The sequence below is a fragment of the Lepidothrix coronata genome, unplaced genomic scaffold (assembly GCF_001604755.1).
Source record: "Lepidothrix coronata isolate B3197 unplaced genomic scaffold, Lepidothrix_coronata-1.0 Scaffold128, whole genome shotgun sequence".
In the NCBI taxonomy this organism is placed as follows: domain Eukaryota; kingdom Metazoa; phylum Chordata; class Aves; order Passeriformes; family Pipridae; genus Lepidothrix; species Lepidothrix coronata.
The window spans coordinates 2,231,208-2,256,505 of NW_016690308.1; the positions used below are offsets into that span (position 1 = coordinate 2,231,208).

Here is a 25,298-nt window from a genome sequence, read left to right on the forward strand (position 1 = left end):
TACTTTCTATGCAGAAGATGATCTTTCTGGTGTCTGCAGCTGTAATGGATGAGTCAGAGATGATAATGTGTCCTCTTCCGTGGTCAAGCTGCACATGAGTTTGTTGAAGGATATTCTCTTACGTGGAGAGTGTGCATTAACTCAAGGGAAGAATTCAGGTCTCAGGTGCTGCAGTTCAGTCTCTGGTGTCAACCCAGATGGCCCTGGCTTTCTTGTATATATGTGCTGAAGTAACATTCAGCTGAAAGTGCTTGTGCTGTGCTGCTCTGGAAACACAGTCTTCTGCTCCAAATGCAAACACTTGGTAAGAGAATAAAGAAATCATCTATAAAATAGGACTATAAAATATGCAACTTATTTGTATGAGACACTATACAATGCTATTTGTATATGTATCAAAAATATCCAGGAGAACTCCTTTTTAGTCCTCACTTCTGCAAAATCACTGTGCACTTATGAAGGAAAGGTGACACTGTATTACTCTGGTGTCTTTGAATGCTCTGCCATTGTCTTCATGAGACACACAGAGAACAATCTAGGAGAGCAGATGGCACAAAACACCACAAGCATCCTCATTCTGCTGTAGCAGCACTACAGATCTGATGTCTCCCTCCAGGGCTACTCTAGTATCTCATGAGAGCTGAATGGATGGGCTCACAGCGAGACATGAGGTGTTGTGATTGCCACTGCTGTGATTCTAGAGATATTCTGGAGGCTCTGTCAACACCAGCTGAGATTACTTCATGTTCCCTGTGCTTTGGCACATATGACTAATCAGTTTCTACTTAGAACACAGAAAGTTCAGTAACTCCATCCCTATTTGTTTTATTCGTTGAGAGCAAGATGTTGAAAGCAGGCTGCTTTATGGTATAGAGGATTCCAGGGTCCAAAGGTACTGTAGGCTTATGTATTTGGGAGTGAAAAGGAAAGTGAAGATTTATATTGGTATGTTAAAGAGGGATGTCCCAACACACTTGCACCTCTGCATGCAGAATGAGTGTTCACAGTCACAGTGGTGTAGACTTTCAGTGGCACGTCATGGCTGCAGCCAGCTCAGAAGGGTTGGGAGGTCAGACTTTCTCTGTTCCCCAAGTAAAGGACTTTAGGAAATCAAGGATATCCAGGACAAGACTATGCTAGAAATGCAGATTCATTTTCTGATGAACTTATCATAGCAACTTAATTTGTTCACTGCAAATTGAAAATGTTTTCTTCTTTGCTTTGTTAGGGAGAAATGGGAGGGAACATTAGATGAAGGTTATTCTTAAGAACTTAAATAGGTACTTCTTTGAAGTTCCCAGCATTGCCTTTGGCTAGAGAGATGAAGTTGAAATGTGAGGCCCTTTTTTGAAATGCATTTGAATTAACGAAGACTCTCTGCTGGGCATTCTTATTCAAAACAAAACACTGTGGAGGGAAGAAAATCAAACGGACATGATTAAACACTCAAGGAAAGCAATGTCAATGAGCAGCAGCAGAAAGTACTTTCCTTGTAACACTGATAAGAAAGACAAGAAACCTGGTGTGACATTGTTTGTGTATGGAGCTGGCAGGACTCCCCCCTTCAGTCTGGAAAACCAGGGCTTTAAAGAAGTTCAAAATGAACTTGAATGATATATTAAACTTTTAGGAAAGTGATGTCTGCAAGAAGAGGCAGACATTGCAGAGGGAAAGGCAAACAGAGCAGCACACAAACTCTGCAGCAGGTTCCAAATGGCAGGACACTTGAAATCATCAAAAACTGTTATTAATACATGAAGAGATTATGCCATGCTGTGATGACAAAACAATCCAAATTCATCACTTTGCCCAATAATTTTAAGAACTTAAATTTGGGTTCAGATGGTGTGGTAGGGAGCAGCCTAACGAGCCAGCTACCAGACAAGGCAGTCTGGCTGTCCAGGACATTTTGGGTTTATGATCAAAAATTGGAAGTCTTGTCACTGTGTTTTCCACATGTCACCTTAGAATAAGCTCAGTCACATTGTAAACCTCATTAAAAAAACAGTATGAGTGTTTCCTTGCAGATTATTTGTAGTTGCTGTTTTTCCCTTATTTTGACATGTAGTGCTTTACAAGTTCCTATTTTTTATAAGATTTAAATTCATAAAAGACCATGGGATCGTGTAACTTTTTATTTTTTATTTTACCTCTCTCCGGGTCAAATGTTGCAATTTCTTATCTAGCAAGACATCCTGTAGTATCTGGAATTATAAACACCAGAGAATCTTCCCATTCCCTCAGCAGTGATGTACCCCTGGCTGGAAAATCAGAATCTCTGGTATCTCTGATTTGACATGCAAGACATTTTGTTTGGATGAAGGAAAATATCTCAGTGTCTTTAAATCAGTTTTGTTTCAGACACTTAAGTGCTTAGGTGCATTGATTATATTCAAACCTGTTATTGACCATGCTGTTTAGAGGCCAAGTGCTCCATCCTGCTCCCAGGCAGGTCCTTGGTGAATACAGGACACATGCATGGGTGTTGTGCTGGGTGGATGTTGTGTCATATCAACCACAGAGAGGAGTGTGAGACCTGAGAACCAGGTCTGTAAAGAAAATGGGGATACCGGGCATCTGATCTGTGGCAAACTGTCAGGATGAGGACAGGCCAGGGTGTAGTTAATCCAAATGAAGATGTTTGCCTTCATCTAGACAAACCAAAATGTTCCCTTTCAGTAGTGCAGATAACAAAAACTGAAATATGTGAGCAGAAGTCTTCCATGCAAAATGTTGATTTTTCTGGAAATCGTGTTTCCTACTGCAAAGAAAAGGTATCTGAGTGGTGGTATATTCCCAACTCACTCTAAAATGGAATCTGTCTGCATCTTAGTATGACCATCTGGCACCCAGTTAGAGAACAACAACATATGCTTCTTTTATGTTGCTGTTTGATATTGATGAGTAAGACAACCTGGTAATATATTTGGCTAATTACTTTTTAAAAATTCCACATCCAGAAAATTCATTGGAAATGTGATGCAAAACTTTGTGGAACACAATTGAGCAGGAAGATGTTTTCAACCTGCAATAAGGAGGAGATATAAAGCAAAGACACAGCACACAACCACACTGCAACCTGTAATGCTGAAAATGTAAGACTTCACTGCCCAGGAGGGAACTGATGAGCAGTCAGATAGTCAAAATCCTGGGCTTCCAGATCAGAAACATTGATGACAATGTTCTAGTTGAGAATCATTGCTTTTAAATGTAATGGGTATTGCAATCCTTGGGTTGGCCCCCTCTCTTCCATGCCTCTGAAAATTATCTCTACTTTTTAAAGCAAACACAAAATACTGACTGATAATCAATCCAAATATTTTTGCTTTAGTGATGTCCATCTCCCTGTGCACATAAGTGTGGATAGTGATAGAGCCTGTCTCATGTTTAATCATGCCCTGATCATGCCTCTGACCAGCAGCAGATTCAGGAGGCAGCACGAGGTGAACAAGCATTTGGTGCAGAGAAGGTTTGCTTGGAAATGGCTGAGGGGAGAGCACAGAGAAGGGGAACCATGAGCTCTTCTCTCTGCTACACCCTGGGTGGGTGAGAGCTGTGGAGTAGTAGGAGGGAAAGCCAGATGATTCCTACACTTTTTGGGATAGAGGGACACACTCTTCACACTCTTCACTCCCACTCCTACTTCCCTCCCTGGTGAGGTGATGGCTTTTGTCTTGGTCCCTTCTTCTCCGTCATCTAAGGAGAATGATCCATAAGTGATCCATCTCTCCTGTCAGTAACTGAAACACTTAGGGCATCACCAGGCCTTCCAGGTTTGTAATGGACTTGCAGACGCCCATGTGGGCTGGTGGAGGCCACAAATTAGGGATGGGGATGGACACATTTGGCCTTTCACATTGTTCATGAGGCTCTTCTGAGTGTTGCATGAGCTCCTATTGGTTTGAGAGCGTAATGTTGGGGAACGAGTGCTCAGTTCATATTGGAGGACTTCACAGTCCATTGGTTTGGACCTCTGTGCTCTCCTTAATGGCTGAAGAACGTTATGTGCACTTTGGGAGTGGGTCTGCCCGTTTGGTTTTGTCCAAAAAGTAATCTGTTCATTGTGCCAGACCCACTTCTAGGCTGCACCAAGACATGGTAAGTGAGGCCCATCAAGGGATCCACATCAGAAGTGCCCCACTGGGGGCTGAGGTGAGCCAGCATTTCTGATGCTCTCTGTGCTTGAAGAGCCAAGGCCACGAGAAGCTATTGCCATTGTATGTCCTCAGGCAGTCCAAAATGCCTGGGATGGGAGGCAACTGCACACCAAAGTTCCATTATCCCCTTAGCAGTACTGCCAAATGTAGCTAATTTGGATTCCCCTTAAATAATTTACTGCTGAGCTATTAAATAATTCAAATAAAAATATGGGGATTTACATTTTTGCTCCATGAAGTTTCCAACTTTTGTGGAATATTTACTAAAATAGCAGTAGTCTCTTTGAAAAAATCACAGAATCATCACGGAATCGTAGAATGGTTTGGGTGTGAAAGGACCTTAAGGATCATTAAGTTCTAGCCCACCACCACAGGCAGGGATATCTTCCAGTGACCAAGACCCTCAGGGCCTGATCCAGCCTGGCCTTCAACACTTCCAGTGTTCTGAACATCTTAACATAATTTTAGAAAAAAAAAAATCTTCCTTATAGATGCTTTTTGACTAAGGAAAAGCAAAACTAAGAGCTGTGGAGGCTGTTATAGTACCATGTGGAAACTCCAGTAGATTTCACTATGTTGTTATTGGAATCCTGTTCTAAGTTGTTATTAATTAATAACTGGAGATTTTTTTTAAGTACTATTAATAGCAGTCTTAGACACAAAAATATAAAACTGTGTTTCTTTTGATCTAAAACTGAATTATTGGCATTAAAGAAAGGACAGCCACCAAATTTGCTGGAAGTCAGCTCAGCTTCTGAGACGCTGCATGAATCTATATATTACTTTAATAGAGCCACATTTCACAATGCAATGCAATTTAACAGATTTAAATTGCACAACAACAAATGCACTATTTTCTAAGAGCAATATAAAAACTAAAGCTACCTTTGGTAGAGTCTGTGCAGAGAAAATGAGAAAGGAACAGATGGGGAAGCATTTACATAGGAGATGGCAGGCAATTTCATTTTTTCTATTGGCATGCTAATTAATGATCTTTCCAAAGCAGGAATGCCGTATAAATCTCCTAAAGGAAGGATAATAACAAGGTCAGGTGTATGTGCTAAACTATGCAAGAATTTGAATGCACAAGTATTGCAAAATACTGTGTCAGATTAATAACCTGTTATAAAGAAAAATTTGAAGTACTTGGTAAATACAATTTGAAATGCAGATAGGAAATAGAAGGGCAATGCATTGGAATTTCAAGTTGCACAAGTTTGACTCTTGAGCTGTCCTGGATCCTGAAATTTGTTTAAATCTGTTGCATGGGGTGAATGCTGAAAAGGAGAGAGGAGACTCAGATCTGTCATTTTCTCCCCTGTCCTTAGTCCCTGGCTGTCTTTGAAAGTCTCCATAGTTTAGCTGAGAAATAGGGATTCAGAGACTTCAAAGCATTCTGTTTAGCTGAGATAAACATTTGAAATAGGGCAGGCTTTTCTATAGCTTAGAATAATAGTAATCATATTTGCAATATTTGATGTAACTAAAAGCTGTGTAATGCTGCTGGTGCTGCTGTGCTGGTAAGTGAGCAGTTCTCCTGTCTGGTCCAGAAGGAGCACAGCCCACAGTAACCAGGGATTCCCAATTGCTTGTCTGAGGTGCTGCTCATCTGAGTGTCACAGTGTTACGCACTCCAAACCCTTGGCAGTGTAGGATTTTCTCCTTTTCCACAAAATAAAGGGAAAGATTGTCTAAGGTCACCCTGTTGGGCTGTTCTAGAGAACCATAACCTGGGACTCTGCAAGGCTGCACTGCCCGAGTGTGTTTCTGCCTCTTTCCAGCCTCATCTCTCTCCTTATCTTATTGTCTCTGACATTTTTGGATCTCTTCCTCTATGATCTCTGCTGATTTTCTATCCCTGCAGTCAAGTCCCTGAGAATTCAGGATTCCAGCACCTCTGGCTGTGCCGAATTATGTTTTTTTAACACATGGAGATTGCGAACCTAAAATACACTGTGGCTGGAGACCACTTAGAAAACGTTTTGAATAGTATGACTGTGAGGAGAGTTAAAATATGTATTTTGTGGAAAAGACCACAGGATCATGCTGTGCCTCACAGGTTGGCTCAGGACTGCAATTCTGGGAAGAGTTTGATCTGTACTGTCTGTAGGAAATGTCTGTGCTCACTCAGGGCTGGATGTTAAACTGAATGAAGAACTGCTTGGTGGTCTTGACTTTGGATCAGTTTTACTTGTAAATAACTGCTGGCTAAATTCACAAGGAAGACTGAGATAAAGCTCCAAAGTCCAAATGTAGAGCAGGAACAGCCCTCTGACAGCCTCCTTAGAAGGCTGGAGCAGAACAGTGGGTGCCTTGGCAGCGTGGAGCTGTGTGGTTTACAAGTCTCACATTGTAGGACTTGTGGGCTCCAGACATTCCATTCCTTGTCTTGTTATTTTCCATGATGGCTCGGGCTTTTCTTCACAGGGAATTTTTAATGATTTTTCATCAGCCTTTATTGGGAAACTGAGGATGTGAATTTCATATCCAGAAATTACCTTTGGAGCAGTAGGGCAAAACTCCACGTACATCTGGAAGTAAAACTTAAGGAAACAAAGGGAAAAAAACAATATAGAGTTGGAAATCAAGACCCTGAACAACAGTAGCATAAATGTGATAGTCAAAAATAGTATTTGACAAAATAATTCAGTAAAGTCTACTAATGAGGATGCACATGTCATCAAGTGGAAACTGTCCCCATACCAACACTTAACAAGAAGGAATTTAAATGGAAGAAAATAGCATTGTGATATTGCTCTGTACTTTCAGTAGGAGATGAGATGCATTAACAAATGTGACTTAGAGGACTTGACAAGCAAGTAGGACTCAGACAAGTATGCCTACACAGAAAAAAATGAATTAATGTAGCTAGAAATAAAACAAGGCAAGCATTAAAAATTAGTTTTAACCTTGAGATTGCAAAAAAAATTATCTACTATGTATTATATTTATGTGAAAAGGTGCAAATTCTAAGCATTGCATGAGCAAAAGAGACTCAAATCTCCAACAATAAAGTTTCACAAAGATTAAAAAAGAAAACAACAAAAAGCAGAGTTAAGGGTGGCCATTACCTCACCTGGGTTAGTACCTAACTTAATAGAAAATGAGGCACTGGCAATAAAATAAATAATGCTGTTTAATTGCAGTCATGACCTTTAGTAATTGCTGCAGTGTTGCTTGGTATTGTAAGAGATTTATTGTATTTGCTGAAACGATTGTTTCTTTTCCTCTTCCAAAACCATCAAGCACTGGAATTGGAAAATATCTATTAGATTATCCAGTTTTTATATCCTCTGCTGTGCAATGTCTTGTCCAGTTCTGTTGTAAATATCTTCAAGTGTTGTTTTTTGTGAAATGCACTGGAAGGTTATTCTACAGCCTGAAATACTGGTTATTCTTACCATGGGAATGTTTTTACCTCTGATGAGTTGAGGTGCAGGGTTACTTCCAACCCATTTCTGCTGGCTGAATTTTTTTCATGCTTCTCTTCATTTGAAATGGTTTTATTAACCAATCCTTCTTCACTGTGTTCACTCTTTTCCAAGACTTAAACCGATATCAAGAGGGATTGGTTTTTAATCACTGACATGACTATTCTCTGATATTGAATAGGAGAATGTACCTTCTTTTGTCAAATCTGTAGAACACTTGTGCAGTTATTTGTGAAAAAAAAAAAGGCAAAAAATAAGCATAGTAGAGCTGCTGTTCTTTGAAACTTCAGTCTCAAAGAGATTCCCTGCTGCCCCTGATTTCATTGCATTCTAATGACAACGGAAGAAATTCCTAGGGCAAAAGGCAGTAGTTTAAAAGCAAAAAAAATCAAACAAAATAAAAAAAAAAAGATACCCCCCGGCATCTTTTGTATGTCTAGGCCTAGTGAAGAACATTGGAAAGCCTTTATAAAAACTGCACTACAAGGGAGAAAAATAAACACAAGGAACTATAGCTAATATTAAAGATGTATAACAAATAGATCATAGTCTGTCATGTGTAATGAGCGCTCATATTCTTCCCTCAGATCAAACTTTAAAGAATTATCAGAAATCTGCAATGATCTGCCATTGTGCCAATCAATTTATATGTTTGGCTTTATTGAGTAGTCAGGTGAAATATATAAGGAACTGACAGTAAGGGGCTCCTGGGTATATATACAGAGGTTGATGTGGGATGTGTGTACATACCTTCAAAAGTAGATTCAAAAAAATCACTTACTAAATGTGTCTAACTCATGCATCAACTACACCCAGTAAATTAATACCTGAACCTCAGGGGGGAGAAAAGAAAGAAAAGAATAAATCAGGAATTTTTTTTTAAAAATACCAATTTTTAGAAGAAATAAGCTTTTTGAAAGACAGTGTTGACAGGACACCAAATGGTTATTCTACACCCTATACTGTCACTCATCTGCAACCCAACGTGCCTCAGTTTCCCTTCAGAGCTGCCTCCTCACTGGTTTCTTTCTGAAGCATGTGTGTATGACTGAAGACAAGGATCATTTGTACAGCAGAAGCCAAATCCCAGCCTTGCTGGAAGCTGAACACCATGAAGGGACTTGAAATAAAGTAATTTACCCATATGAATAAAGCACTGAGTGTTTTTTTTAGAAGCTTGACTGTTCTGACAGACTCAGTACTTTTTTTCAGCTAATCTCACCGCTGGTCCTCCTGAGCCCAGGGCTATCCCCCACACTCCAGAATTCAGAAAGTAACATCATTAATGATTTTGATGGAATTTGCTACCCTTTAGCCAAGCACATTCCACTGGGGCTTGGAGGCAGTCTGCTATGGATAAGTTGCCTTGGCCAAACTTTCAAAACCTCATTCAGATTATTTAATTGAACCTCTCGCTTTCGCGAGGAGATATTGCTTATTCTCAAAGACTTAATAGGTCTCCTGGTCCAGGTAGTTCCCTCTCTGATCATTACAGGAGGTAGGGCTATTAATATCAGCTCATCAAGTTTTGCTGCTCTGTCATATTTTCCCTTTTTTTAATTTTACTGAAAGTGTTATTTAGCACAGTTCTTCTGAATAAAAATGAATAATTTTTGCCTAATTTTCCTCCTGACTGTCCATATTTTCAAAATAGATTATTTTCATCATCAGCCCACTGTAGTGACAAGAGTTTTATTTCCTTCTCAGTGGATGGGATACACACTTCAGCTGTGATGGCTGCCACGGGGTCCTAATTGGCATCTGATGGATGCATCCAGACCTAGAAATTCCTCTGACTCACCTTTATTTCAAAATCTAAACTATGCGTTGCCTCCCTGAGCTGAGCTGGGGAGATCACAGCACCCCATCTCCAGGCTTCATAAGCCCACATTGCTACGAGGCATTTGTCAATGTTTCATCTGTCTGTAAATCTCTGGTGTTGAGCCCTTGGAGGAAGGGAATCACTTAGTCTTTCTGGATAACATCACTCTCTGATGTTCCCTCCAGGTATCATGGGCCGTGTGAGTCAGACTCTGCAGGTAGGAAACCTCTTTGGAGAATCCCATGTCCCCTTTGTCCTACTGGGCTTCAGACCTTGCCTAACTGAATCCAACTTGAGCACACATTTGCTTGTCCAATAGTTTGCATGCATTGTAAATTTGGGGCTTAAATAGAGCACAGTTGTCCCATGGTTTTTTGAACAATTCCCAAACTCATCACTTATGGGGGAGAGCGGTGTGGGATATAGTTTCCAGTGACAAAACTGATCTTTCTTAGGATCCTTTTTCCTCACTGAAAGTTGCCTGGATTGGTGATACTTCAGCTTTATTTTTAGTAGACACACAAGAGGCTCCCAAAATCTTGTACGAGTTCACTTAATTCTGGGAGTAACAGAGGAGAGGCATCTTCAAAGAAACAAACAGGCCAAGAAATCCAAAATGAAGCTCCTTTTAATGATCCTACTTATTTATTGAATAGATTGCATCCATCTTTTGCCACCTGTAAAAATCAACAAAAGTGGTAAAAATTGCCCAGTAATGTTTTTGATATTATCTTTTTTTAAAAAATGAGATGTGTACCTTTTCAGAGGACTCAGCAGGACGCTGCCTTTTCTTTCTTCCCCTTGTTGTTCATTATATTCAGGATGGAATTTAATGATTTTCTCAAAGGTTTATTCCTTCCAGAAATCAGTTCAGAAAAATCATCTATCTTGAAAAAAACAGCCAGAACTCTTCCAAACCAGGCCTCTTTAACTAATGGATTGCTCCTTGAGCTTTGATGGCCTTCATGAGCATTTTAGCTCAGGGGATGTGGCTCATCTCACATAAATGTTGGTCCCAGTGTGCAGGTGAAGGCAATGGTACAAATGTGCATTACTCACCCCCCAGTGATGAATTTTCCATGTGAATATTAGCATAGTCTTGAACTTGCTTAATGTCACTTCAAACAGCTGAAGGTTTTGATGGAGGCAGCAGGGAGAAAAAAAAGGAAAAAATATAGAAGTTGTTAAATAATGTCTATAGATAGGAATTGCCATTTCCTACGTTAAGTAGGGGAGAAGATCACATTCTATTTTGGGAGCTACTCTGCCCCAGATAACAACATTTCTTCTGTTTGTCCTCACTTTGTCAGGACTGGGTATCTTTCCTCTTGGCACCTCTTTTCACCTTTCAGCAACTTCCTGCTCCCGTAACCTTCACTTATTCACATCCTTCTCACCAGGCTGCTTTATCACTGTTTCCTTGAGATTTTCTGTTTCTTTCTTCCCTGGCCTTCAATCTTCTCAGATGTGCTCTAAGAGGATCTTTCTTATCCAGTATCTTTCAGCTCCAGGCTTGCCTTCCTATCCCTCCTTATAAATGCCTATTCTCTCAGCCTCCTCTCCCTCTCAGCTCTGTGGGAAGGCTCAGGTAAAGGCAGCCATACAGTGCACAGTCCTGTGCCTCCAGAGTACCCAGAACATCCCAGCCTGGACTTTGATGTCCCCAGGAGCAACATTCCTGGAAGGTTTTCTTTGCCATCAGCCACCACACCGCTGTGCTGCTGCCCCAGTTGTACTTCCCTATGCACTGGCCATTTGTTGCTGCTGCAAGGGTGGTTTTGGGAAGATATGGGGTGTCACAATAAGGCAACTCAAAAATTTATCTCATGTTTTGCATTAAGTCCTGGAACTGATTTTTCCCTACCCCTTGATATGGAAAGAGCCCATTAGAACAGGTTCCCCAGAGAAGCAGTGGAGTCACTATCCCTGGAAGTGTTCAAAACACAAGTGGTCAGGGCACTTTGTGATATGTTTTAGTGGTCATCATCTTGCAGGTCTTCTCCAACTTAATGATTCTGTGATTCTGTAATTGTATGAAATAAAGGCTCTGTGTGTGTTTGTATCCTAGGACCCTTCCCTGTCCCCAGGCACTTCCATTGCTGATGTGAGGGCTTACTGTGGAGTCTGTGAACTTACTGTATGACTCTGTGTTCATTCAGGCCTTTATCTCAAACTATTTTAATTCTTTATGTGAAAAAAATGCAGTAAAAAATACTCAATTCAGTGTAAAACAAACACTTGGCTATTCAGGTAATAGAAAAAAATTCTCCAAGTGATGTTTTTGAGATAAACAGTCTCTCATATGCCATTCCCCTTCTCAGGACTGCCTGTGCAGATGCACTCTCACAAGACTGGGTTTAGTCCAACTGGTTTCTATTGTGAAGCAGGAAAAACAATTCTGGCAAAGGCTTGTTCTGGAAGAGAGGCCACACAGATGTGAGGGGTGAGCTGAAAAGAGTAATTTCAGCAAGATAATATGCTCTGTCTGAGCTCTCTGAGCAATGAGTCCCTCTTTCATAAGGTGAACTGAAATGGCAGGACCCTCTTTTCACTAAGGCTTGGCTTCTCTGGGCTCTGGGTGTCATGTGTGAGGGTGGCATTTGCTTCTGATTGCTCCAGGGTGCTCTGATGTACCTCTACAGCATCATATGGGAAGGACAGCTCATGGCACCACCAGCAATGCACCTTTGTGTCCTCTCCACTCCATGTGATGCCTTATTGGCACCAACCCACCCCAGAGTTAAGTTCATGCAGCAAACTCCATTTAATCAGTGATGAATGTGTGATTGCTGCTGCAGCCCTGTGAAACTCTTTGGCAAAGTCACCACTTTGCCCTTTCATCACTGTGACTTAAGGAAACAAAAACCAGCAAAAAAATGGCATGTGAATTTTCCTATCAACCTTTAGGTGCAATTGCAGTATATATTTCGAACAGCCATACAGAAACAAGGAATCCTTCATGAACTCAACTGGAAAACAACAGATCTATTTCTACTGGGTGTTTTCAGGCCTTATTCAGTTTCTAAAAATCAGTGGGGAAAAATTATCTACATTCCTGTGCTATTTAAAAAACCCACCAAAACCATAAAAAACCCCTCGTTCAGTTTCTGAATTTGTACCAGCCTGTTCTAACAGAAACTGAGGCAGCTTGCCAAAGGCTAATGATTCAGTTTTATATGATTGGTTTCTTTAGCTGGATCCAGATATTTAGGGGAACTAATAATTTGTTGCGCTGCTTATCTCTAAAATGCCTGCAAGGATTCACATCTAACTACACTACTTCAGTCGTGACTTTTTTTAATTCATATTTTTGTTCTATGTTTTTGGTATAAATATGTTAATGTAAGAAAAGAACAATGACAAGATTATGTAACCCATATAATTTTTCACAGCTTGGCATCACAAGGATCTATAAGCAAAAACAACATAAGGGAAAAGTACCTAGAGAGAAGCTGGAGGTTTAATTAAAGAAAATTATGTGGCTATAAAATTGTCAGTGTTATTCATAGCTGACCTTGATCAATAAAACTGTCCTTAAGTGGGGCCACAGCCTAACCTGGCTATGTTTCTGCAGTTTAGATTTCTGTATCTCTGAGTGGCATGTCAGTGGGACCTGATAGTTTGGGATGCCTTTATTCTTAAGTGTAACGTGGAAAGAAAGCTATATTCAGAAATGTAGTGAAAATCAGTTCCTTTTATGATTGCTTGTGCTGGACCCTGATATGCTCAGAATTACTGATCATTTCTAAAAATGTAGCCTTGTTGCATGTTGTAATATAATCTTTTTTTCTGTGTCCCTCTAAGCCAACGCAACTGGGGTTCATAAGGGAACCTTCAGGCATCTACACGATGCTGACTAAACACTGCATTTACTGCTACATATCATGCAGTACTTAAGCTTGTAAAAAGTTGAAAAGACATCTGCTGAATCTGCAGATGACAACTGTAAAAATGTTCCCCTTTTCATTCTGTATCTGAGGCAGCAGTGGGAGCCCAGCTCTTAACTTCCGAAATCTGCAATGACTCTTTTTTTCCCCTCCAGGTGCTGCACTGTAAAAATAAACATTAAAAAAAAACCAAAAAACCCCAAAACAAACAAACAAACAGAAAAACCACACCACCACCAGCTTTTCAATAGAAAAGGAAAAGGGGGGAAAAAGACATTTTTTTCCTATAACAAATTGACTCAGATTGGGCCCTGTGGCCAATGCCCATCTAAAATTGTTGTAAAAATTAACATAGGAATTACCAGATCAGAATGTCATAGACTAATCCTCCATCTGGTCCAGCACTGTGTTTCCAGAAGTGACTTACACCAGATGCTTCAAGGGAGGAATAAAATATTAAACATTTAGAGAATGCTGTAAGTGTCCTAACCAGCCACTAACATGGTCATTGGGCAGCTGCTAGGAAATCTAGTGGCAGAAGGAGCCTGCCAGCGTTTCTGCTTTCCTATTAAATAGAGCAAAGAAATGCACTTCCCTGTGGGATATTGGTGTCTGCTGTGCCCAGCCCTGTGTGCATTTATCATTCCTCCTGTCCCGCCATGCACATGTGTATCCAGATGCACACACAAATCCTGTTCTCTTAAGTGCAAAAAATGTGCAAGGGTTGCGACGTGATGAATTTTATCAAAGGTGAAAAGTTCTCGGGAGATTCACGGGTCAGAATTTATTTTAATGAAGCTGAGACATTTCCATCTGACCTAGTCACCTTAGAATCAAAAGAGAAATACCAGCATTTCCAGGTCTTGCCTCTTCTGTCCGGGTTTAGATGCCTGATTTAGGAGCTGGTGACCCCACTGAGTTGAGCTCCATCAACTGCCAAAGGCATCCAGGATGGCTTAGCTCAGACCTCTACAGGCCCAATGTCTGCGTTTCACCAAATGAGTCCCACCTTTGGTGGCAAAGCTAATATTGTTAGAATGATAAGGGGCTTTAAGGAATTAAGATCCAAAATAGTTAAGGCTCTTGGGGACATTTTTCAGTCTGTCCCTTTCCTTAGTCTCCCTTATCGCCTGACTGTAATTACATCTAACAGAGACTAGATGATTATGGGAGTGGGATAAGAAGCTTTTTACCTTTAACTAGCAGCTCAGAAGGATCCATCTTCATAATGACCAAAATGTGTTAGCAGTAGATGACCATGAATGGGTTGATTGCGTCGCTAATGGTTGATCACCCAAAATGCCCTCTGGATTAACATTAGTTGGTCACCTTGGTGGAGACTTCAGATGAAAAATCTGCCTGAACAGAGACAGTGGTTGGGTTTTATTTTCCCTGTAGAGTTTGTCTTTTAAAGGAGGTAGAAAACACTTGAGGGAATGGTGGCACAACCACTAGTTGTACAGAGAGTTACTTGCCTTCTCCACGTCTGGCATCTTCCAAAGTCACTACATCTGTCTGTCCTAATTGTTTTATATTTAATGTTGCTTATAATTCAATATTTGCTTATCTAAAATATGGATTGTATTCTCAGGGGTAGAGAATATCTTTCTGTGTATTTTCTTTAAGTCTAATTTGTTGACCTTTCATTTTATGTTTTTTTGCCTCCCCTGAGTGGGGACAAGCTGACTTTAGGTGGCTGAACAACTCTACTGAAAATAATACCAGGGCTGCTAACCCATTACTGTTCCTAACAACCCAGGAACACACAGGATAGATAAACAAAAGCAGAAAACTGCAAGGCACGGTGTTCTATCACCAATCAATGTCAGAGAGCAACATAATTTAGAAAGACAAAATGCACTCATTCAAAGAGCAAGACACCATTAAATACTATGTAGAAAATTTTATCTGTCCCTAATAAGGGAGAGAAACAGAAACTGTCTCTATAAAATAACATCTATTAGGTTTGAGAATGAATCTTACACCATGGATGGAAAATTAATTTTTAAAGTGTAAAACCATGTGTTGTTTAATGCCTTCCCTCGCAAGGACACATGGTGACAGTTTTTATTTATCTAAAGAGTAATTGCAATGGGGAAAAACTATCCCTAGGTCTTGATGTAGGCATGGCATAGAATAATGAGCTTGGAAATTTAACTTTCCAGTTGTAGAGGCTGGGCTAGATTGCCTACAAAGGTTGTCAGGTCTCCATCAGTGGAAGTTTCTAAAGCGGGGTTGGACAAATATCTGATAGGAACTGCTTAACTCTTTACTCCTACTTTGTAAATTGGTTTATTTTCATTTAATTTAAAAGAATCATGACTTTCTTACAACAAGGTGTAATGTAATTCACTTTAATTTGTTATATGTACAACAGGTTTACAGTGAGCTCTAAAATTACTGAAATTAAGTGGAGGACAGCCCTGGAGCTCCCTGTCCTGAAAGTTACTGCTTAGCTGTGCTGCCCCAGCTGCAGGGTGCCTGCAAAGCTGAGATGCACAGAGAGACTTGATAACTCAGATAAGCACATCTTCCCATGGAGCCCAGATCTCTTCTATTCATATCTCACAGTTTTTAATAGATTTAGCCTCTAAATATACTTTCAGGATAGTTGAGTTGACTGCTTTTTCTGCTTCTCTGTATGCTTCTGTATGTCCACTTCTCTCTCCTACTCACTTTCTTAGTCCTCCTGCTCCCAAGCAAGAAGAGGGTTTCATCCAAATGTCTCTTACAGAGGACAGGATACACCACAGTCCTCAGTCTGTGTTGCTGTTCCCAGTCCTTTCTGTAGTCCAGAATTTCAAAATGTTGGGATTCTGAATGCAACAGCATGTCATGGAACATTGGTGCTTCCAGTGAAGGAGTCAGGACTTAACTTCACAGTGAACCCAGTGGTGAAAATCAGGAGTAGGTGTTGCTGTAAATTTGCCATGTAGGTGAGAATGGAAGTTTTAAGGTAGTTGATTTAGAAATTAAATACTTCATGAATTTCTGGCTGCTTTTACGTTCAATATGAGTAAGGTTTTGATTCTTGGGACTGAATTTCATGAAGGTGTTGGGTGTCTTGTATACCATGGTCTAAACACCCTGGTGGAGATGGGAGAATGTTGTTGCTTTTTCTTCTCAACAACTGTTATATATGCTGAGATGTAGAACATATGCAATGAAGGGAAGGAGAACCTGTTAAACGTCTGAAATTGGGACCCTACAATCTGTGTAGCTGAGTTTGATGAAGACACCGCTTGAAAAAAGTATAAAATCTATAACAAATGGGACCTTTTGTGACAGACAGTGGTGATGACAGGTTGTCTCAGATTATTTTGTTCCACCCAGACATGCTGCTTTCAAGGCTTCTCTCCCACATCTCCCGCAGACTGGAAATCAGCCACTGAGTGTGGCTTGGAATAACTAAGCAGCAATAGGTGCTGCATTTTGCAGAGACTCCATGCCTGCAAGTGTGCACACCCATCTATGAGGAAGGACTTTTTGTTCCCCTTCGTATTTCCCTAGTGCAGTGTGTAGATGTGGCTGAAGTATTCATTTGAGTTAATATATATGCAAATAGTAGAGACCATTAAATATACATTATTTCCTCCTGCTAATGATCTTTGGTACTCCCACACTGCTGCACTGTGGCTTCTTCCCAGTGCTTTTTGCTTGCAAGCAGCTGATTCTCACCGTCTGAGGGCTGGTGTTTCCAAGGAGCAGGGGGAAGGTTCGGGAGTTCACTGCAGCTCCCAGCGTGAGGGGATGGAAGGCAATGCCAGAGAAAGGAGCTGCTTGTCCTCAGCTTGCCAAATAACAGCTTGTACAGCCATGCTGTGAGCCAGATCAATGTGCTGATAAGTGAACTGACCTGCCCTGAAAATAACCTGGTAAAAAAAGATGAATTTTCTGATCCACCTCACAGTGTGACCCCACAAGCAGCTGCATTGCCATAGCCAAGGTGGCCTCAGACTGTAGTGTGCTACATGTTCAAGGGAGGAACATCATTAAAAGTATCTCCTGGTTTTGTCTGTTATTGAAATAAAGTGAACAGGAGTTCATGGTCACACATCTTTGTGGCTCGTGTGGGCACCATCTGACAGTGCAATGTGGGATAGCAATGGGCATGTTGTTCTTGGTCTCCCGATAGTGGCAGTCAGTAGGAAAATACTGTTTGGGGGTGACTTATCTCCCTGCTGCAAACAGGCAAAGATTGGCATCCAAATCCCTGCTTCTGAGTGTGCAGCAGAATCAGTGCTGTCAGTGGCAGTACGAGTACAAGCAGTCCTACAGGCAAGGGAAGAATGGAGCATGTCAGTTTTCTGTATTCTGGCCAAAAGCTGCTGTCATCTTTGGGGACAACAGTGGGCAGCTCAGGCTGGAGAGATAGGGGAAAGCTGTAGGTATGAATGTTTTTCTCTCCAGGCTTCTGTCCATGAGCCACAACTATCTGTGGGCAGAGCTGGGCACAGCATCTATCAGTCACTGTGGCATTTGGTGTTTGCACCTGTTTTCATCACAGTGCTCAGCTATACTGACAACATGTCCAAGCCTCAGCCATTATAGGATCTTCATGAAATAAGATGGAGAGCTGGGTGTTTCAGTTCCACTCCTTTTACTTCTGGCAGATGCCTCTTGTTGCAATAATACATTAGGGTTTTTTTACTGTTTTTCTCCATGGGTTCAGCATCTTGCTTTCCCTGTTCATTGGTTTGGGCTGTGGCTCTGGGTACCACACCCATTGCCAGTCAGTTAATGAGCTGGGATGGGATTCGGTGTGTGATTCTGTTCCTTTCACTCATGAGAATATCAAGAGCAAACAGGACTTTAGATTGCCACCTTTTCCTCTTTGTAGCTTTTCTTTGTTTTTTATTTCTGTTTGTTTGTTTGGATTTTTATACTTTGTATACTTTACCTGTCAGAACATTCTGCGTCTTCTACCTTAGGTGTCACCGTGGGTTACACACCACTGCTTCTATTAGCTTTTAGAGAAATCGTGTTGTCCCCCAAAATCCTCCTATTAATATTAATGGAGTATGTTCAAACAACTAAGTAGCTGCTCCTTCCTGCAGTCAGGAATCCAGGAAAATATTTAAAGGCTGATGAAGGCTAGTAAATTAAGAGTGCTAATATAATTATAAACCTTAAGGTGAGGATGACACTTTTAAATTTGATAATAGACAAGCTTTGAGTTTTGTCACATCTGTGAACTGAGAGAATCCTGTGCTTTCTTCATCTTGGGAGCCAACCACCTGAAATGTGAGCTGAGTTAGCTTTAAAAGCAAAAGTTCAAACTCAAGATTTACAATATGAGTGTATCATGTGCATCTAATTTGCTTGCAGGGAGGTGTCTAATTCTGTTGGAAGGTAAGGCTTCAACTGTGATGTCCTTTAGTATGTTTGGTCAGGTCTGAGTTTGAATCCAGCTGTTGTGACTGATCCCCAGTGCAGGGCTATGATCAGATCATGGCCTGATGAACAGACAATGCTCTGGTGGAATATGGACCCCCGGGCTTATGCAGGGAAATGGTGACAGAGCAGTCCTAAGCCCACTTCATGGGGCAGTGTGTGCTCACTGGGAGAAGAAAAGGGTCAGAGCTGGTGCTCACAGTGCAGCTGGGCATCAGGTACAACTTTCAAAGGTGTTTGCCTAGTTCTGTCACAAGAGCTCAGTGAGGAGTAGGAAATTGGTAGTAGCTTTTCAGGGTTTCATACTGCAGGCACTGCCGTCCTGTCTCACTTGTAAAACAGTGATCATGATCTTAGAATTGTGTAACTTTTTTTCCTTTCTATTTTTATTAGGAAAATACTGTGGAGTCAGGTGGTCAGAAACCATTTTCTGATTTTTAGCTTGCATTTACCCTTTCTTGTTTATGCATATCTCTCCTGTGTCAGTGTTGACTTAGGGTTTAAGTAGCTCTTCTTCCCCATTTCTGCCGCTTTTCCCAGTATATTTGTAGATGGCAGCCTTACTTTAATTAGGCTCCCGTAGTTTCTCTCATGTGACAGTGTTTTCATTGCCCTGATCATCTGCCAGTCGTTATTTGCATCCGTTCCAGTTTTGCTTTCATTCCTCACGAATATGAGTGGCCAAAATTGTACCCACTATCCAAATGAGGTGTCAGCAGTACTCTGTGATTTCCTAATATTTCTCAGTCTTTACTGGAAAGTAAAGACTTTCCCAGTAACTCCTTGCAGCGCAGATTTCACTTTCACCGCCTTCCACACTGGTGGTTTATAATCCTATGATCGATTAGTACAATCAAACCTTCTTCCTCTTCTGTTAATTTGAGAGCTGGTATAGGAACCTGATTATACTTACAGGAACACACATAGCATTATTGCTCTCAGTAAATGCAGCTGAGGTGAGATTTTTAGCTTGCAGTAAATATTTGGGAATGATTTCACTCCATTATGTTTAACTAAATTACTGTGTAAAAGCTGAGCTTCTCATCTTACTGGAAGCTAAGCAGCAAAACCAACAGCAGCAGTTCTTGCTGGATGGCACAAAGAGCTTGTTAATGTGTAACCCAACAAAGCAGCCAAATGGAGAAAGTCAATACCAAAGAATCATCTGTAAGAACTTGAGGAAAATTTGATAGTTGCTGTTCCTTTGTTTCCAAAACAACAGTATGGCTTTTTTTTGTGCCTATATTTGTCTCCTTTTCTTCATCTGACTCTGTTTCTTACAAAGTGCTGGTCATTTAGGAGAAATTCTAGGGTTCAATGAAGAGAGACCTTATACTTGCTGTAAGGAGGTTTATTTAGAGATCAGAGTTTATGGAAAGGAGTTGGAAGAAATGAGACTGTGATTTGGTCATTGATAGCTGGGCTCTATTCTGATCCCCCTCACCTTGTCAACAATCCCTTAGAAATGCCAGTGCTTTGACATTTGTGGGCTTCAGACTTCCTAATCTAGGGAAAAGTTACCGTCCTGAATTGTGCCTGTGTAATGAGTGTAGTGAATGATCTACGTCAGTTTATTTATGAATTAGGATTTTATCCTGAAACCATGATAACAATGTGCTGGAAGCCACTTTTCAGCACAACATCAAAAGCCCTTAAATTGGTGAAAGCATTTTGAATGATTCTGAAGCTGGGTTTAATTCAGGAGAAATATTTTCCCTCACTTCTAACCATAAGATTCAAACCACAAAGGAGAAAGCCACAGGGTAGAGCCACGTTTGGCTTGTCCTTAGCCTGGACATGCAGTGTTGCTTATAAGCCCTGATCACAGCAAGCAAAAGGATTGTCCTTAACATTTTCACTTCTTATAGTATGGAAAGGCAGAAGGTCATGTCCATCGTTTGAGGATGAAGGATAATAAAGCAGATTCTTCTGCTGCTTAGGGGAACCATTTCAATGAATGATTCCATTTCATTTTCGGTATCAATGGAGTCTAGGAAAACATACCTTCAGTTGGAGGTGTCTAGCAAAGATAGGAAAGAGAAGAATAGCTCTAAGATACTGACCCAGCTGTAACTGGTCAGACACGTGTCAGTGCAAAGCTGTCAGTCTTGTTTTGGTCAGAGGCACAGTTACACACAGAAGTCATAGAGCTGCACCTTAACTGCACCTACAGCCAAAGCATGTGCTCCCATAACAGCACTTGTCTGCATTGAGCTTGACTGCAATTGCTTGGGGCCTCAGTATTAATTGCATAATATCAAGAGGAGCTTCTAGACATTCTCTTACATCTAACTACTCATTAACTAATCTAACTAACAATAAGTGCTAAGAAAATTGAAATATTCTTATCTGTCTTTTCAATGGCAGGCAGATTAGGGTGCATTGTCAGAATGACAGAAAATAAGGTCTGAAAAATTTTGAAATACTGTTGTTAGATAATTGAGAAGCTGATTACTGAGGGGGGATGGAGTGCTTACAGAAAATCTAATGAGGTATAGCTAGTCCTTTTAGATAAAAATGAGACATGAACCACTTTCACTTTATTGAACAAAGGTTAGATTCTACTGTCATTAAAATAAATGGGAATGCTCCTAATGGAACAACATTAGGATTCTGATATCAAATGTGAGAATAAAATAATCAAATAGATCCCTAGGACCAGTCTGTCACTTCTGTAGCTAGCACATAACAGCTCTTGGTATCAGCTAAACTTGGTATCCATGTTTGAAATGGAGCTTTACATTTAGTGGAACATCTCATGGCCATTAGAAAGCATGGGTCAGGTCCCAAATTACTGGTCAATGAGCAACTCCTTATGGGCTTTGCTGCACCATATAATTAATGACACGTTGCACAGTTAGAACCTTGCAGCTTCAGACCCATAACACTTCTACCTAGACCTCTCCTTTCAGAGAAGCAGAGGACAAGTTTCATAAGGGTTGTGTCAGTATCGACTAGAATATCAAATGTGTCTTATATTCAGTGTAACCTGATCAAGTACACATTGCATAGTATTGTAAGATGGGAAAAGAAGTTTTCTGTGATGCTGGAACACGAAGATAAAGGTCCAGGGTAGCGCAATGTGGCAAGGAAACGGGTATCATTCCCACTTTTCTTGTTGAGAGAGTCAGTCAACACACCAGATGTTCAAAGCAAGCCCCTTTTATGTATCTCTGCTGGATGACTTTCTTCCAGTATCTGGGTTGTTACACCACCAGGCTTTCAGTTAGGTCTGCCACTCCAGAAGGGTGTCCTCTATGTAGTCACACCTGTAGAGGTGGCCTGTTATGCACTGCAGGAGATCAGCTTTGGAGCTGTAACTGCCTATAGTAAATCAGTGTTTGTCAAGCAACCTTGTTTTCTCATTCCAGAAATGGATTTGAAATATGGTTGGGGGTTTTATGTTTTACCAGAGAGATATATATTTCACATACTTTCTGCTTTCTTTTCCATTTTCTGAAATTATTGAAGGGAACATAAGAAGCACGGATGTATGAACAATAATTTGGTCCTTCTCTCTTGTAGCGTTCTATGAGCTGGATAACATGAACTGTGACCAAAATTTTTCATGATTACAACTTTCCATGGGATCTCCCTTCTGGATAGATTGTCTCGATGACATCTTTCCTTTAGAATAAGAATTGGTACAATTTCCCGAGTCATTCATTGATTTTCGAGAAACTTAAAAATTAACATCTTTGAGTTTTCTATTTCATATGATATTTCATTTTTTATTTAAAGAGGGACAAAGGGTTAAAATAATTTGGGAGGAATGACAGGTGTGAACATTTCCACCATCATATAAACCTCCCATCCTTAGGAAACCACAAAAATAAAGTAGAAAACCCTACACGAGGTATTTCTCAGCTTCATTCCATTGCAGCACATTGCAGATATTTTTGTAATATCATGTGAATTCCATAGTCCTTAAGTAGCTTGCTTTTTTTCTTTTTTTTTTTTTCATATAGGATTAAAACAATCCCTTTGTAAAGACTCATCATGACGGTGCTTTAAAGTGCCATGACTGTCAGCTCACAAGTCATCTTAAAGTTGGATGGCTGACATAATAGCGTCTTTTTTTTTTTTTTTTCACTGACCTAAATCAAGTATTGGATGGATCAAGGCTTCTCCCTATATGATCTCAAAGAAGGGATTTTGGTTTTCTTTTTTTTCTGTGCCTATGTTCAGCTATTGGTTACTTTATGCTGAGCTGTGAACTGTGTGGTTATTGGAAGCAGCATTAAAAGCCAGGGAGTGCCTCTGTTTTCAAGAATATCTATGACTCTACTGTTTTGGGCTCCAGACTGGTTGTAAAATGTATTTACAACCATATAGGATACATATTTGATCTGCAGGCGTCAGAGATGAACAAATCCAAATGGTCCAGAATGAAGAGATTTAAAAAAATATGGAGGGTGAGTGAAAAATGTGCATTAGTCTTTTAGAAAGATTGCAGTGGTAACAAATAAATTAAAAGCAGATAATTTTGGTGTTTGTGGACAAGTTGTCCTGCTGCATGCACGTTATTTGATCAGACTTTTCATTGCAGGGTATGATTGTGTGCTTATTTTTTTTTCATATTAGTCACATCTTTGCAAATTTCTAGAGACATTAAGCATTCAAGTTTATTTGACTTTTGAGAAAAGTTTTAGAGAATTTACAACAACAACATTTATATGGTAAAAGCTCTTGAGGAAACTAAGCTAAACTGATTTCCTCTGTGGCCTTTAAAAATGCCATTTAAGGGTAGATGAATATAAAAAAGGCATTACAAAAAAAAAAAACAAACAAGCCTCTTTTCCTCTTGGGCTGTATTTTAGAGCTGAGATATACTGTAGAGCTGAACTATATGGGACATGATTAAAGCCCATGCAGCATTGGAATCTAGCAAGATGATCAAATTAAATAATAATAGAGGAGTGTATTTACTTTATAAACAATTGCACGTCTATAGGTTGAAAATAAAAACAGAGAAATTGAACAGATAATTCTTTACCAAATGTGAAGTTAATTTGGTGTAACAAGTGAAACTGGTATCTCTGATGTCTCATAAACTGAGTTTCCTTGAAAAGTTTGGGGTTAGTTTTTCTCATTGTTAAAAATGAGTCAAACAGTAGTTAAATTTTAAAAGGAATTTAAAAGTAATTGAATACATTTGTTTGTATGCTTCAGAAGATGGGTCTCTGATATCAGTTAATTAACTTATGTAAATTATGTTACATTATTATTTAAATAACGTGCATTTTCCCTGATCTGAAAATCAGTTGACTTGCTTACTGATAACATCGATTTGAGTATTTAAAAGTAGCTTTGATTTGATATTCTATCAATGATGAGAAATGGTCAATTTCCATAATATACAGCAATTTATAGTCAGGGTATTGAGTAGCAGAGGATATTCACATTTATAATTCTGTCTTCAAATGGCTGTAATTTCTCTATTTATGCTTTTGTTTGTTGAAAAGTGTTATTGCCAGGGTGAAAATTATATTTTAATCATTGTACAAGTTTCATTTGTGCAAACAGGCAGCTTCCTTAGAAATTAAAACACATCCATTAAGCATAAGTAGATATTATATCATATTAAGTGACATGAGATAATTACTGTAGTCAAAGCATGGTACTTAAATGGGCTCTGGGAGAGGTTTAGTTGTAAGAGACAAAATGTCCTTCTTGGATAGAAATATTTTATTTGCATATAGCTGTGTATGTTGTTGTGCAGCTGAACACTTTGTCCTTTACCTCCTATTTGTGAAAGCTATTTAACTGCATGCTATTAAGCATCCTTTAATTGATGCATTTTTTGCTCTTCTCCCTACAGCATTTGTCCCTATTCCATCGTTGTGGTACCTGATAATTCAGGGTAATATAGCTCAAAATTAAATTTCTGCAGAATCAAATGTCAGTTTTAAATACTAGTTTCTTTTTTTCCTACTTCAAACTATTCAGGGTAGAAGCATGTTAGAATCTCAAAAAGGGCCTTTATGGTTCTTGTTAAAACAAAAGGGTTAGACCTTATATTGTGCAGAGTGTGCTTTTATAATAAGCCATAATATATTTATGCAAGAGATTATGTCTGTGATATGGCACGCACTTCTTTTCTCCACTTAACTCTCGGCATTAACTTGCTCAGTATTTATGGATATATCAAAATTATGATTTACACTGTACTTATCATTAACATCCCTTGCAATAGCTCTCTGTAGTTCTTGCCATCCTTCTGAATCCAGTCATAAAATGAAGATATTAACAGATAATTAAATTAAATCCTTAATTATTTGGGGATGATGAATTCACTCTGTGATTCCAGAAAGGTATAGAGAGCCTTTTTCACAAGCAGTATAAATTGAAACCAGTGGAGCTGTGATGATTTATGCCTGCTTGACGATCTGACTCATACTGTTCATTTTCTGCTCCCCTTTTAAAAACATATTAATGAAAATTGGATGTAGAAAGTGTTTATTAAAATATGAAGCTTTCAAGATATTTTTGAAATATTATATACACTCCAAGATAGCACTGCTTGAAAAGTATCTGTCATTTTTTCACACCAAATAGAATGTCCTTCAGCAGAAGGCAGGGAAACTTCACTTTTGTTTCTCCAGAG

The 25,298-nt window shown here is 39.8% G+C and overlaps 1 protein-coding gene across 4 annotated transcripts in view; it reads left to right on the plus strand.

The window, feature by feature from the left end:
• The window catches only part of DPP6 (dipeptidyl peptidase like 6), a 547,876-nt gene that overhangs the window by 212,357 nt on the left and 310,221 nt on the right, over window positions 1-25,298 (plus strand). The window contains exon 1 of one of the 4 annotated variants that reach the window (XM_017826537.1): window positions 22,937-23,106. The exons of the other annotated variants lie outside the window; for them this stretch is intronic. Coding sequence (XP_017682026.1) covers window positions 23,056-23,106 — 51 coding nt within the window. The 5' untranslated portion in view covers window positions 22,937-23,055. Of the gene's footprint in view, window positions 1-22,936; window positions 23,107-25,298 lie in introns of those variants that run through there. 4 annotated transcript variants of the gene reach the window in all.